Source organism: Mycetomoellerius zeteki, unplaced genomic scaffold (genome assembly GCF_001594055.1).
Source record: "Mycetomoellerius zeteki isolate Tzet28-1 unplaced genomic scaffold, Tzet1.0 scaffold328, whole genome shotgun sequence".
NCBI lineage: Eukaryota > Metazoa > Arthropoda > Insecta > Hymenoptera > Formicidae > Mycetomoellerius > Mycetomoellerius zeteki.
In genome coordinates, this window is record NW_017257314.1 from 95,913 (window position 1) to 111,657 (window position 15,745).

Genomic DNA, 15,745 nt, shown 5'->3' on the forward strand with positions numbered 1-15,745 from the left:
ATAATATATATATGTGAATTTTACAAAATCTGCTAAATCTGCCGCTCCTGGTTGGGGGTAATACCTGCGCGAAATAGGGGCCCGTAATTTTCTTCTCCCGGGCCCGATTTTTCTCTCTACGGCCCTGAGTTACAGCTGTATGAATTTTGAAATTTATAGCGCTATGAACTTTTGTTCCAATCTAATACATCGCGATCGCGGAATCATTCCGTGGGAAGATACGAATACATCAAGACGCAGCCAATAATACGTTCGTCCATTATTCGAAGACAAATCGGAGGGAAGCGGGGAAGCGTAGAACGTTCCACTTTCCGCGGGAGCATTAAACCTGAATGTCATAACGAGAGCCAATTGTTTAACTCTTATACATATTTAAGGCAATCGAGCCTTGGCGACGACGGTCGCGCTCGGTGTTCACAGACAGGCAACAAGAGATCAACGGCTCTCTTCTTAAATTAACGCTGTAATCTCGTTTCTGACAACGGTGGAGCGAAGAGTCCTCAGTTTACTTGTAAAACATCCTTATCATTTCTCTCCTTTTCTCTTTTCGTTTCTTCTTTGTACGATCAAATATGCGCCGCGCGAAACGCGCACGAAAGCTTAAAGCAGCAGAAAGATGGGAAATATGAAGAGAAGGTCGCTTAACGTCGACGTTTTCACGTCGAACGAAATTCCGCGATCGCAGGATCGGCCTGTTATAATCCAAAGCATCTCGACGCGTTTGTATATCTTGTACTCGCCCAATTTCCTTTCACTATCTCAACCAGTTCGTTCGCGGCGGCTATGAATATGGAGTAACTGCGCGCGCTTTTAGCAACAAGCGAAAAATCCGCGTGACATTTCAATAGGCGCTTTTGCGATAAAGAGCAACGCCTACGCACGACAAACAAGGTTTCTTCGATGCACTAGATATTCGGTATTGCGTAACGTGGACGTACTTGTACAAAGTCTCATGGCAGCAAATATATAATTCTGCAGTAATCGTTAGGCCACAAATTATCTTTTCTCTTTGTGCAGAGACCAACCTTTACTCGTCATTAAGCTATAAATTATTTTCTCTTTACATTGCAGATACATTTTCTTCGGCTGTTATATCCGGCTTATCTCCTTGGAATATCAAATACATGGAGTTTTAGACATATCATAAATGTAATAGGCATTAGAATTATAGCATAAGGAATTCAATAAGTGTTATTGGATCTGAAAAATTATTGTTAAAAAAATGCATTATTATGGATACTTGAGTAAGTAATCTGAAAATATCAATTTTAATAAGTGTTTCCTATTCTTTTTTTTCAACTTCACTAGATTTCGACGTTTATCATATGTTGGTTTCGGCAATGTTCAATAACATGCGCAAGCAACGCAGCAATTTTCCATACCGCTCACGGGTCAGAGCGTCCGTTAACGATTAACCGATTGCACATTCTAAACTAACGCAAGGAACCGACCTCTGATGGTGACCTTATGCGCGCACCGTGTGACCCCCCTCCCCCCTCCCTCCCTAGAGTAACAACTCGATTATCGACCGATCGGATCGTTCGCTCCGACAAATAATTATAATCTGATCTTTGATCCGGGCGATCAACGAAAATCGATCAAGAAGATGGATTGACGAAACGGAAATCCGAACGGCGCCACGATCCACATCTATGCGCCGACGCAAACGTTCCAATTTTCGTCGATGCGGGCGTTTCAATGGCTGTTCCGAAGTGCGCGACGATATAACTGCCGAAAGTATAATTAACTACGATGCGAAAGCGTAACGCTCTATGCAAGGCCGATACATTTGACGTAAACTCGATCATTGAAGTCGCACTCGAGACGTAAATGCTAGAGCTTAATAAATTCATCTGCCATGATTGATCCATCCGGTCTCTGACTTCTTATTGTTAGTGGTATCGTGATGATTCGCTTAACACCGGTGTTGTCGAAATTTTTTGTAAGATGTTTATAAAAATTAAATTCTATCTACAACATTTTGTATAGCATCTATGAGATAACAATTTAAAGTAAAAGTTATTGAATTCAACACGTTAACTATAAGATTGTAACCTATTTAATCACACACACACACACACACACACACACACACACACAAATTACACAATATTTTATCATTTTATATATATACATATATATTACAATGAAAATTCTATTGCGACATATATGGTAAGACATACGAAGCTTGCTGGACGGACAACTCTGAAAGTATGCCTGCTTCTGTGTACACAGGACTACACCTCGAATTCTTTACGTCCAACCAGACGTAAAGATTTTTAAATGCACACGGGAAGAACGGTTTTATTAAAGTATATAATAATTTAATTAGATACAGATCTGTGTGTGTGTGTGTGTGTGTGTGTGTGTGTGTGTGTGTGTGTGTGTGTGTGTGTGTGCGCGTGTGTATGAAAATAATTTTGTTATACACCAAATAATTATATAAGATGCCCAAGTGAGTTGTTAGAAAGTCAAAATTTTTTGCCGTTACACTTAAATGTCCTACATAATTATTTTAATAATTTAATAGAATATTATTTTCAGATTTGTATCTAGTAAAATTTTTAGCTACTTCAGAGAAATCGTTCTTTCTGTGTAACTCGGGCAAAAACGGCATATTTCCCAATAGATTTTTTTTCTTCCGGAAGACTAAACATCGTACGTGAAATACGATTGTAAAATCAAAATTTAAGTTTATTTGCTAAGTAGCAAAACATTTGAACAAAAAGGTATCAAGAATGTGCAATTGAAGCGATTTGAAATTTGAAATTATCGTCGGGTCTAATTCGGAGTCGAAGAGGATATTCTAGTCGAGAACTCAAAAAAATCAATTTTTCTTTTTTCTTACATTTTATAAATATTGAGGCCGCTATTCGTAGTCGGGTCTTATATTTAAAACTGTATAATCTTAGGATGTCATAAATCAATCACTGAATCTTATTAGCATCTTAAGACATTACTTAAGACAGTCTTAAAAGAAGAATCGACTATGAATATACCAGCCTTAGAATCTCGGAAATTTTCGATAATCATCAAAAATGTAAATATTTTTAAGACGTATAAATCATTCTATCAACGCGTTCAAAGGCAATTGTTATTAAGATTGCAGAAAAATATGAGCATTTCGAGTTAGAGGAGAGTTTATATCGCTGATTAGAGTTTATATATAATTTTCATTTTTTGTAATGCAATTCTATTTAAGACTTAATGCGTTTTTCTCGAAATCATATTTTACAAGTCGTTGACACACATAAAGTATAATACTATGTATAATAATATCTTATGTTAACTTATAGGCATTGCAATAATCCTATAGAGATTATTTCGATGTCTATAAATGAACTGTTTTTTTTATACGTGTTACATTAAAAAATTTTGTTAAAAAAATCGGTATTTGTCTTTTAAAACCGCGCCATTTTAACAATGTGCAATACTTTTTATTTATCTCAGTTTAGATTATTATAGCCACATATAACTAAAAATCCTTTTGAATTTTTGATTTCGTTAAATTGGAAGTCTACAATCGTGTCAATCACCGATACATTTCTTTCTTACATTTGTTTTTAAATTTACATAACATAAAAACTAATAAACATCTAACCATATTAAAATTTGTGGACATTTACTATAGATGTGAAAGATGTGTAAAAGTGTAGAAGAATATGTACGGATGTTTTGTTTAAAATAAATTCTCAAAAATAGGCCACATTTTCGCGCTCTAGACTAGAATACCTCCTTAATCTAATTAAGATTGAATTTCAATCGAAAACTGCAGGCTACTATCAAGTGGTGTCTTTCGACAATCCCCTAAATCTACTGGGGATTTTAAGGAGGGAAGAGGGGGTGCGAACGCAAATGATCTTCCCTGTCTGCGCGTCGTAAATCGTAGCTTCAGAGTAACCATCGGTCGTTACGTTAGTATATCGTCGGGTTAGCCGGAAACTGGTACCGGTACCGTTGACATAATGTAATCGCGTCAAGCGTCGACGCTCCAACGATATTCCCGACGTAGACGCGCCAGATTCTGCGTCGGAGTGTGACGACTCTATGCTTCATGATAAAACGATTACGTTCGAAACGATATCACATCCGCTTCCGCTTCGGATTTCGTCCCATTCGATCGCGATGATCGACCAAATCCGACGCGAGGGACAAATGAGAGTGTAGCGAAAGCAAAACTGGCCCAGACTAGTGTAGACTAGGAGGAGATGTGCAGAGAGGGACCAAGCTCTTTCGGAAAATCCGCCTACTTACATTTGATGAGGACAACCCCGTTGTGCAGTTCCTCCATCTCGCGGAGGCAAATGTTTCTTACGATGATTTACTCGCGTAACACACACATGCACACACACGCACATATACACACACACACACACACACACTCTCCCCTTTCTCTTTCTCTCTCACTCACTCCATCATTGTTCTAAGCGTTCGCGGAATGCGATCGCGCTACCACACGCGAATTCATAGCGTGCGCGCGCGCGCGCGCGTTGTACACGCGCGCCCGCACGCCCGCGCAAACGTATGTACGCACACGTACGCACGCACTAACGCCCCGGATGAGCGATTATTACGCGATTTTACGAGGCGAGGCGAAAAATCACATCGGACACGTGCGTACGCGGCCGGCTGCGGTTCGCACAATTAACAACAACGCCGCGGCGTCGAGCGACGAGGAGAAAGAGGAGGAGGACAGGACGCTCCGCGTCGCGTCCGCGCCGCGTCGCGCTCGACGAAGAAGCGATTAGCGAAGCGAAGCAAAGCGAGGCGAGGCGAGCGAGCGATCGGAGCGAGTCAACATGGCCGCGCCGCGTGTTTCTGGCTCCGGCCCTCCGCGCTCGCTACAACACTGACGCCAGAGGTTGGAGAAAGAGGCGAAGGGCACGCCGCACGGAGGAAACGGAGACCGAAGCGCGCGGGCGGGAAAGAGGAAGGAACGCGCGGCGCGAGCGGCCAACACGACGAAGGAGGGTGTTGCAGCCGACAAACGAGAGAGAAAGTACGAGCGATCGAGAGTGAAACGCACCAACAAACAGCTCGCCTCGGCAGCGCAGCTGTGCTAGCTAGCTGTGTACGGAGACGGAGGCCGAAAGAGGAGGATGGAGGAGAGAACAGAGGTGGACGGACGGGTCGAGAGACGGTGAATGAATATAAAAGAGAGGAAGAGGCGCGGTGCGGAACGCGCGAGAAGGGATAAAAAGAGAGAAGGAAATATATATGTATATACATAGACAGCTGTACTATAAAGTCGAAATAAAAGTAATAGAGAACGACTCGAGATAGTGAGAGCGTTAGAGAAAGACGCGAGATAATCTCGCTTTGGGCGAAGAGGGACCCCATCGCTAGGCGGTGTGTGGCATACATTGTCAGACTCTTTGAAAATATATGCCGCGTAAGGTGTATGCGATTGTTACAAATCGGCGTGACGTGTTAACGAGAGTAATTCAAGCCGGGTAATAAAAGTAATTTTCGTTCTATTACCGTGAGGGCGGTACGCGGGATTATATTGTGTGAATCGAAGCGAGTTTCTCGCTCCTGGACTCCGTCGAGGTCTCGCATTACGAATATAAATATATGTATATGTATACGTATATGTGCAGAGATACGAATGCAACTCGACCGGTACGGAACGCGTTTAACACCATCTCGTCGCTGCCTTGCCGCCAGACAGCGCCACTAGCCGTGCAATTGTAATTTCCGATAGTTCCGATCAGAATACGTAATTTTTTAACATGATTCGTCTTGTCCTTAGTTCCTCATTGAATCTAAATGCATAAACCAGTCATATCAAAGGATCTTACGACAGATGCAAAGTTGCTTCTTCTGCTGAGAAACATATACATATAGTTAGACATCGTACGTAATAACATTCATTGGTTTCGACTCTAGAAACTAACATTTTAGAAACACTCGTTTTCAGATCAACTTTAAGATGCTCATAGATGAAGCTGCTTAGTCTGTAATAGTGTTCCCTCTCCTCTTTCCTGATACTCTACATCTCTTGTACCAATAAAAAAAATTCCACATGAGTAATGAATAAAGAGATTGAGATGAACGTAAGAAGAAAACGATCAAGGTCTTCTTAAGCATATAAATGACTATTTTTTTTCCAGATGCTTGTGTTACATACGAAAAATAATTCGGTTAATTAAACATACATAGACCTGTATATAAATATATTTTAAGTGAAAATGGGACCGAGAAATGTTTCATACAAATGAATGAAGAAAACTATATTCGATCAAGGCGGATGAATTTTTACAACTGCTTGAACTGGAAATTGTGTAAAAATTTACACAAAAATATTATTAGGTACTCAGACTCGCCTCGATCGAATATGATCTTCATGTTCCTCATCATTTAAATTTGTATTAAATATATATTTTATGTTACTTGTATACAAATATGTTAGTTCACGAATATATTACGGTACGCTAATCTCCTTAATTTATCCTAAATCGCGAGAAATCGTGAACTTTTTTTGCAGAGCGATCGACAACCGGGGAAAGAAATGTAATGAATCCAAGTGAGCGTGTCAAGTCGAAAGAGGGTTATGCGACGTAAGCAGAAGGAAAAGAGAAAGAAAGAGAGAGGGGGGGAAGGGGAGGGAAAGAAGGGAGGGGGCGGAGGTTTCACGTGATCTCGCATCTGCTTCTCCACCGAGTGACCCCACGGCTGACCCCTTCCAAGTACCAATAATTAACTCCATTCGCCAAATGCACGCGAGCGCACGGGCCGAGTATACGAGCGTACTCGTGTGTTCATACTCACGAGCAGGCGTTCTTATAAAAAGAAAGGCTATGCGTACTTGCGCAGTTATACGCGACAAAACACCTTAAAACGGGCGCAGGGACAATGCTCGAGTATTCGCTTCCCGAACAATTTCGTAATCATTTTTTTTTCGTAAATCGTAGTCGCGCTCTCCGGTTATAACACCGGTTTTGTCACGGATGATTCTTGAAATCTTACGTCTTGCACAATGTAATTACGATAGGTATACATATTTAAATATTTCCACGTTTCCTGTTCGCCCTTTCTTTCATTTGTAACAATTTTTCGTTCGGAACGTGTACGCGGCTGTATACGAGAAAGAAGAAATCGCTGCGCGTCCTTTCCTTTCTTGCTTCTAAGAAACGCGCTTCAAGGAAAACGCCGTGTTTGTATTCTTGCCGCGCAACGAACTACGCATTGAGAATTTGTAACGGATTGCTCATGCGCAAGTAATTCATAGCCGCACGCAGTCTGCAATCGACTACCGAGCACGATTATCATATTCACGAAACGACGAGAACGTGATAAAGACGACAGCGAGATGGGTTACCGTTGGATACTTTGGCTACCATATGTCTCTTTATATCTTATCTTTCGTTGAATGAAATCAATCTTATTAATGATTTTACAGACTCACCAACGATCTTGTTATTGCTGCTACTGTTGCTGCTCCCGAAGGAGTGAAGTTTTTTCCAGCCTTTCCAACCTTTTTTCCAAATCATGGCGGCTTTCGTCTTACGTAGAACGCCCATCGGTTCCGGACCATTCGTTCTCCCTATTCCCCTTCTTAAAGATCCCAAACCCGATCTGTGAATCGAATTCAAATAAGACTGGAAGATAGATTTGCTTGCAGAACTGAAAATATCGTTAAAAAACATAGTATTTTTGTGACTTATCCGCGCGAATGAAGGCAGATGAATAGAAGGATAACATTTTTTTTTAATGTACCTGTAACTCGCGGTAGAGCTCCCGCTGAAACCGCTGTCCATGTCGCATCCAACGCGAGAAAGGAGATCGTCGGCGGGGCCAACCGAAGGCAACAGTTCTTCGGTGGAGGTTCCATGAGCTTCCTGCGCCATTTCTTCCTCGTTATTGTCGACCGTGGTTGGAGGCATTAGCATTGCCTCCACGCTTAAATTGAGTTCCCCGAGCACACGACGATGCCGCGATTGTACGCGACGCACCTCTTCTGCCACGAGTGACCTTCGCGATCCGTGTAACGCGCGATGGCATTGCTTGCTGAAAAATTTATCGGGTATAGTTTGAAAAGAGATCTGCTTAATTCTTTCGCGATATTTACATTATACTGCCGTTACGTTCTGAGAAACGATCATTCTAAAATTACTAATTATATGTATATATGAATACTCGGGGCGCAAAGTAAATATAAAATTAAATTAAATTCGCGCACTGATTTCACTGCTCGTAAGAAGAGATAGATTACAAGTTATCTATGGTCACTCGACAATGTATGAAATAATATAGTTATGCACTTAACGAGCGTTCTCAATTTGAACGCGCGCGCGGTTTATCTCGTCTCAATGACTTATGCGCCAGTCGAGGACGCTGGATGAATAATCCACAACTTGTTTTCTTATTATTCCTAACTCAATCGCTATCTCCGGCATCCGCTTCAAGATACATTGAACCGTGGGGAGTTGGTAAATTGTTGTTCACTTGCGCCGCGCGTATTACTCGCTTATGCCCGCAAGAAAATTTGTTTTAAGACTATTTGTAAACGCTAATATTTTCAATAGAGTTTTAATAAAAGTATAATTTTGATTCTCCCTTCGTCAGTTTTTAATTTCTATAAGTGAAAATCGCGATGTTTGGCGACTTGCAAGTTTAAGTATTTCTCAGAGGTGATAACTCGTTTACAGAGGTGATAACTCGTTTGCAGATGATCTTTTAATGGACGCTCACCTGATTTCCGATATCTCTTCATAAATGTTTTCCTCCGTACCGTAGCAAGTTGTGTAAGTATGTCTCTTTAAAGGATCCGACCTTATCTGCTGCAACTGTTGCTGTTGTCGCAGCAGCAGCTGCTGCTGTTCTTGTTGCTGTTGCTGCTGCTGTTGCTGTTGCTGCTGTTGTTGCTGCTGCTGCTGTTGCTGCTGCTGCGACAGCACCTCTGTCGGATATGTCGTATGGAAATGACCCGAGTCAGACTGGTAGTATGCATACGAATAATCCAAAAGATGCTGGCGTGAACTCGTGATGGGTGACACCACCGGCGATACCGGTTCCATTAACGCGTTACACGATATCTGCGAAAAACATGAAGCGCCGCTATGCACGATGAAAGCAGACTTTTGGACACTAAAGAGCGTCAAGCATTATTAGAATATTACGATGCTTTAAAGAAATACGTGTGAATAAATAAGAATGTATCTTTTCGTAAGAGTCGTTTATTCCACTCATTGTCACCGCGAGCAATGAAACGCACGAATGTGCATCATTAGCGAAATTAATGATCCGCATTTCGAAATTTACCTGATTGTGAGGCGGCGGATAAGGTGGAGGTGGGGGAAATTCCAGGTTGACTATTCGGGGCGGCGGGACGCCTGTCGTCATTCCTGGCCCCCCTAAGGACGAAGCCATGACACATCCTACGGGGAACTTTAAGTGTACCACCCTAGTCGCTTCCTCGTTACGTGTTCCATCGAGTTGTTTCTACAAACAAGGAAAATAGATGTACTTTATACCGCGTGAGTCGCGCCCGTTCGGCGCATTTTGCGCGTCGTGCAACGCGACGTGCTCAGGGAGACAATCAAGTCGTTGTTCCCGGTCCTCGGAGATTACACGACGTTATTTAACGCACTTACCGAAACACAAGGTATTACGAAATTTGTCTCACGAAAACGAACGGCGGGAACGTTTCGCGTTTATCGCTCGCGATGATCCATAATGATCGAAAAATACAGACGGGAGGAAGCAAAATCCGCGCCCCACGAGATAAATAAGCGGGTACTTATCTTTCTACGTTTGTTCTTTTTAGTTGAATTTCTTGCATAGATCATGAAACCGTACAAAATGGATTCCGAATTATTCCGTTCTCTCTAGAAAACACAATAGAAATCTAAGGAATAATTGAACAATTCCATAATACGTGTCCAGTTCATGTTTTCTCTTTCTCTCTCCAACGTGAAAAGAAAAAGAAAAAAGATGAACAATGCAAGTTCATCTAAAAAGAATAGGTCTCTTGACACAAGAGTGCAGGTGTGGGCTCATTCTATACACAGAAAAATATCATTGTATTACTAAGAAAAGTGTGATTACTCAATTTACTTTCTTTTTTAAGTACCGCTTATCCTTAATAAAAATATTTTCTTCATAATAATCTTTTCGAACTTTTGAAATACTTGCGAAACAATTAATTATTACCTGCGTACAGTATGTATTTTTCTGTGTGTATACTTAAATATTTACGCATCATCAAGTTCTATTAATTAATCGCCTGTACGTAGGAAATAATCAGCCGAACGTCACTGGGCGCTTCGCTCATCTGCAGTAACAATAAGTTAATTTAAAATTCTGTGCCAGAGATAAACTCGCCTATAAACAAAAATACGTATCTCCGAGAAAACGACGTTGGACGTTCGATTCTCTCAGCGTACCTACAAATAGTCACAGAGGTGTGAAAATATTTACTATCCCGCGTAACTCACGCTCTAAACGTTTCATAATATCGCGATAAAAATATTGCCAGTGCAAATAGCCACACACACGAGCGTACAAAAAATCGACCTACGATCGTTGGCAAAAATAAACTTTGTTCAAATTTTTTTTCTCGTTCAAATTTCAGAATTCAGAAACCAGAAAGACCTCGTGAACGAAACGAAGATGAAACGATGTATATTGGCGTGAAACTCGAAATTCCACACACAGCTCCACACGCGCACGCACATACATATATACACAAAGTTATTTGTGATAATACAAATTGAAGTTAAATCTATTAAAATTCGATACTAGTTATATGACGTCAATATTTTGATTATTCACAAAGAGAAATTCTGGACAGATTCATTAAAACACGTGCAAGAATCAAAGGATATCAACTTACGTATCACGAAAGCGATACACTGCTCCGTTTAATTCTTTTACTATTCCAGCAATCACGATGAAAAATAAGTTATTAAGAAATTGATGAAGAATACGATTGTCCATCTAGATCTAGATTAACGATCTCGAATAAACGTAATTATTTGCTCACCGACACTAAGCACGCGAGAGATCAATCTATTTCGCGGAAGTAAAAGCTATCCTATTTTTCAGCAGTTCTTCAACATCGATTGCTCATCCGACCAAAAAAATGATAGATCGTTGACTGGCGAAGGTCGTTTGTCTAAATTCTTACTTATATCCTCTCCAGAAGATCGAATACCATACGTTAATCCGTTTGTTGGATAATAATCCATCACAGACGCACTGAAGGAGAAAGGATGAAAAATCAGTTTATCGCGTGCACGTTTATCGCACTCGGGAATACCAAAGAGAAGCCAACTACCACGGGCGACGAGATTTCAGGCCGAAAGGTTCGTCGATCCGTCGTCGATCGATCGTGGAGGTATTCACGCGAGACTTGGTCAAATCGCGTATATTTGGATCCGATATAATTATAAGCGGAGATACCTCGTAGTGGCGAGATGAGAGAGGCCAGCTTCGAGAGGCACAACGGGACCACGCGCGTTCCAAGTCCGAACGCTCGTCGGCGGAGGGCCCTTCTTATCCCTTTGGATCGGTCGATGGCAGATACGCAGAGCGGAGTTAGCGGAGTAGGCCCCCACGAATCACGATCTCCGCGACTCGACGTTCACGACGTTCACGTGCCACGATTGTTCGCGATCGAGTGCCACGGAGTGGCCGGCCGGGCCACACACGAACCACACGAACAACGGATTCGTTTGCGCCTCGTGCTTAGATAGTTTCGCGTTCGCTCATTGTTGTAGCGAAGCGAGCAAGCACGCCCCCTTGAGAAGGCAGTCGACCGGTCGACCGGTCGACCGAGAAAAGCGAAAAGAGAAGGAATATGAGGAGAAGGAGAAGGAGAAGGAGGAAGAGGAGGAGGCGGTGGTGGCGGCGGCGGCGGAGAAGGCAAAGAGAGAAAGGGGAACAACGGAGCAGAGAACGAGAGAAGGAACGAGTGACGGTACAGCGTCGTTTGCGTCGTCACCAACTCCCCTGTGATTGCAGCCAATGCAGCCTTTGATCAACTCGATCGCTCGATCCACGCGATAGCGCACGTCACTCTCGTTACGCGCGATGAGCACACGTGCGCACCGCTGATCTATCGAAAATTTCGAATAATAGCGAAACACGTCAAGAAATCCGAGTTTCCCCTCCACCTTCCCGATCAATCGTTCCGTCGGTAAAAACGCCGCGCGATCCTCTACGAGAGATTGTCCCACACGTATCTTCGGCTCGCGACGAAGCGATCGAAGAATGCTCGATCGATAAGCACGCCACATTCACTGTTCGCATCGAGAAACACCCTCGCGCGTGCTGATGCTTTTTCTCGTAAATTCTTCTTTTTCCGCGAAGCGCGATTTACGATCGACGTTCGCGAATTCGCGGTCTCACTCGCGATCTGATCGAGATCTCGCATCAATGATCGAACAGGACGGAATCAGGAAAGTTCTACGCGAGATTTGTACGGCGGACCATATATATGACAAGCCACATGCTAAATTTCTCAATTGCGCGCGCATGTCAGCGTCATTCCGTAGATGGCACCACGACAATATACTTGCCGCGCAAATGGTATATCTGATATTCAACGTCCGGCGTCCGTTTATATTTGTTATTTATTATTTACCTGCTGATACTCGAAAGTCGGAAGCATCTGCTTGTCGCTCTGCCTAGTATAAAATATCTCGATATTGCCAAGTTCGATATATGTATTATATTCATATAATTTTATAAAAATAAGAGATTCTCTCCGCAAAGATACTCAAATCTATTTCATTTTATGAGTGATGATAAGATTATCCAGGGTTGGGTAGTGCTAAATTAAAAAGATAAAAGTTAAGTTAAAAAGTTAATTAATTTTAACTTAACTTTTAGTTACATTTTAGACTCTTAACTTTTTAACTTAATTTAGTTACCTACATTTTGTCGGTAATTAACTCTTAATTTGATTTTTTTAAATTAATCCTCAGACACGATGCGAGAGGATAATGAGTATATAATTTTATATTGTATAATCGTTACTTGTGAACAAAAATAACCAGATTCTTTAATAAATATGCTGTGAGAAAGGACAAATACAAAAAATTGTGTAAAATGGTCAAACTTTTTCTTTTTCTTTTTTTTGGTTGTCCGTTCAGACCAAATGTAACTTTTAACTTTTCAATAACTTTTTTTATTAACTTAACTTTTAATTCAATTAATTTCATTATGGATTAACTTGTATATTTTAATAAAGTTAAATTTTTTCAAGGCTGTTAACTTTAACTTAGTTAAAAAAAAGTTAACTTACCCAAAAAACTCTGAGATTATCATTAGTATCCGAATGTATCAAGATATTTGTCATTCGATTATAGTGCCGTAACTCATTGAATTATGGCAAAAATATTCATGTTTATAATATAAAACCAAAGTCAGTAAAACATTTAAATTATTTCAAAAAATTTCAAAAATTGTTATTCTTTTCACATAATCATTCGTAAAAGTATATAAAGAAGACACAATTAGAGGGAGGTTTAAGAAAACTGTATACACTTCTGTAACGCAGTAACTGTTCGGATTGGGCTTCCCTAGGCAGCAAGTGTTCACCTTCATCCGGAGATATGCCAGATATTTCCGGGATTACGCAAAATCTCACCTTGAAACTACCGCGTTTTATATATGCATCATAGATTTAATATCATGCGCGATATTTCTCGCAGAGTCAAGCGATAAACTGCCGGAGATATATTGCCGGGGTTTCCTTTCGCAGTTAATCGACGACATCAAGGGATTACGGTACGCTTCAAACCGGGAACAGGCTCACCCTGATCCTAAGTACGTCCGGTCATGATGGCATGGAAGCTTGCTTGGATAAATGACCGCTAAATACGGCATGCGGGGGGGGGGGAGGACGTGCGGCCGACATGGCTGGTCGCATCGGCGTAAATGTATGAAGTAAATGTATATGTACGAGGGTCGTCTGAAAAGTTTTGAGCCTAACATAGAAACAAGTAATTTTTCGGTCAAATTCAATTTTATTTTTCCACATAGTCTCCTTTTAAGTCGATACATTTTTTCCAGCGATGCTCCCACCCCTTTAATCCATTCAAATAATACTGAGCGTCTTGCTTTGCAAAATAGGCGTCTACGGATGCGATGACCTCGTTTGATGAAAATTTCTGTCCTCCGAGCCAAACTTTGAGCCTAGGAAACAGAAAAAAGTCGCTGGGGGCCAGATCTGGTGAATACGGTGGATGGTCAATTAATTCGAACCGCAATTCGTGAATTTTTATCATGGCGACTGCCGATATTCGATTTTTTCCATTTTTACAAAAACATTGACATTGACTGGCACAAATGACTGTCAAACAACAACTAAGCGCCGGAAGTAGCTACAATTTTCGCAGGTATCTTTCAAAGTATGTACGATTATAGTACCAAAATTGTTTTGACGAGTAATGCCATCTTCATGTTGAGGCTCAAAACTTTTCAGACGACCTATGTATATCTAGACAAAGAGAATAAGAGAGAGAGAGAGAGAGAGGTTTATTTTCTTAATATTTTTATTTTAGAAAAGTTTTAATTTTAGATAAAATTTCTGGAAACAATGTATATGACGTACGATCGATCTGATTGACCTTGATCGAGACCTTGATCGGAAAACACCGGCTGGCAGTTGTGTTTGTAACGCACGTATAAGAATCATCAACGGGCATAAAGCAACCTCTGGAGGAAATCGGCGAAATCGGGTTCACAAGTAGATTGTATTCACGATGGTCACAGAAACGAAATAAAAGTTCGTTAACGGGAGCCCTGTTAATCGTCAACACGGTGGTCCTTAAATGGAGAACCGTTCTTCATGAACGCCTGGGAAGTGGATACGACGTACGCCGACATGAGTAGCCAGAAGGTCTTCGGTACACCTTCAGGACTGTCGCCCGTCTCCTTTAGTCCGCGCTCGAAGTACGTATGCCAATCGATCGATCCCAACCGCTGGAGAACGGGTTTCTTTGCGGTAACGAAGGCTAACCGTCGAGAAACCCGCGGGATTAAGAATGCGTAGAATATCAATCGAATTCGTGAGTCATGCTTTGGTGGTCACCTATTCGGTTCCTACAATTGGTGAATCATATATGCATTCGTTGGAGAGGGGTGTAAATTCTTGACATTTCTTTCCAACTGTCCGGAAATAAATCCAGTATCTTATGATATCGCGCGCCAATTGCAGGAAAAAGATATTCCGAAAGACAAAGCAATCTGCTTACTATTACGATGTGGGAATCCTCGGCAATTGTTAGAATTGTTTAATGCGTCACGACGCGCGTTATTATCACACATAAGCTCCATGTTGATGTAAAGCTTGAAGACGACTGGTACAACTTGTAATTGCGGAGGAAGAACTCGCTTTCCAGAGGCACGTGACAGTGCAGGCCGTTAGATTTTAGATAGAATTTTCGAGATCTCGGGCTGTGCAAAATTACATCGAGAATTCGCGACACCAATTATCGATTGTTGTCTCGATAAAACTACCTCTTAGTATAGACGGCGATATCTTAATAGAGCGCGAGCTATGAAAAACTAAGATCATTTTTTTTATCCATTATGGTATTCTATAGACGCACGAATTCTTGGAATATAATATGCTCCTTTCTTCAGGTACAAATCGAAATCAACGGTGGTACAGGACCGACGGTTGGTAAAATTTAGTGTGTCTGTCTGATGGAGATCAACGTACAGGGGCTGTATTCTCGAAAAATATCGCACATTCGAAGATATACGAAAATATTAAAATATATATTATAAT

The 15,745-nt window shown here is 41.4% G+C and overlaps 2 protein-coding genes across 4 annotated transcripts in view; one reads left to right on the top strand and one right to left on the bottom strand.

Annotated features, from left to right (window-relative positions):
- Positions 1-11,474, bottom strand: part of LOC108725190 (rho guanine nucleotide exchange factor 10) — an 18,676-nt gene extending 7,202 nt beyond the window's left edge. The window contains exons 1-5 of one of the 3 annotated variants that reach the window (XM_018452048.1): positions 11,407-11,474; positions 9,265-9,444; positions 8,695-9,038; positions 7,720-8,010; positions 7,409-7,578 (exon numbers count right to left, since the gene is read on the bottom strand). In XM_018452048.1, coding sequence (XP_018307550.1) covers positions 7,409-7,578; positions 7,720-8,010; positions 8,695-9,038; positions 9,265-9,372 — 913 coding nt within the window. In that variant the 5' untranslated portion in view covers positions 9,373-9,444; positions 11,407-11,474. Of the gene's footprint in view, positions 1-4,254; positions 4,396-7,408; positions 7,627-7,719; positions 8,011-8,694; positions 9,039-9,264; positions 9,445-11,406 lie in introns of those variants that run through there. The other 2 variants (XM_018452047.1, XM_018452049.1) reach the window with 2 other exon arrangements.
- A 1,026-nt stretch (positions 11,475-12,500) lies between these two features.
- Agxt (Alanine-glyoxylate aminotransferase) lies at positions 12,501-15,269 on the top strand. Its single transcript, XM_018452034.1, is given in 8 exon segments — positions 12,501-12,534; positions 13,662-13,740; positions 13,742-13,806; positions 14,531-14,550; positions 14,590-14,690; positions 14,739-14,774; positions 14,776-14,904; positions 15,170-15,269. Coding segments are annotated over 8 exon segments (534 nt in total). The 3' UTR covers positions 15,240-15,269.
- Positions 15,270-15,745: the final 476 nt, after the last annotated feature.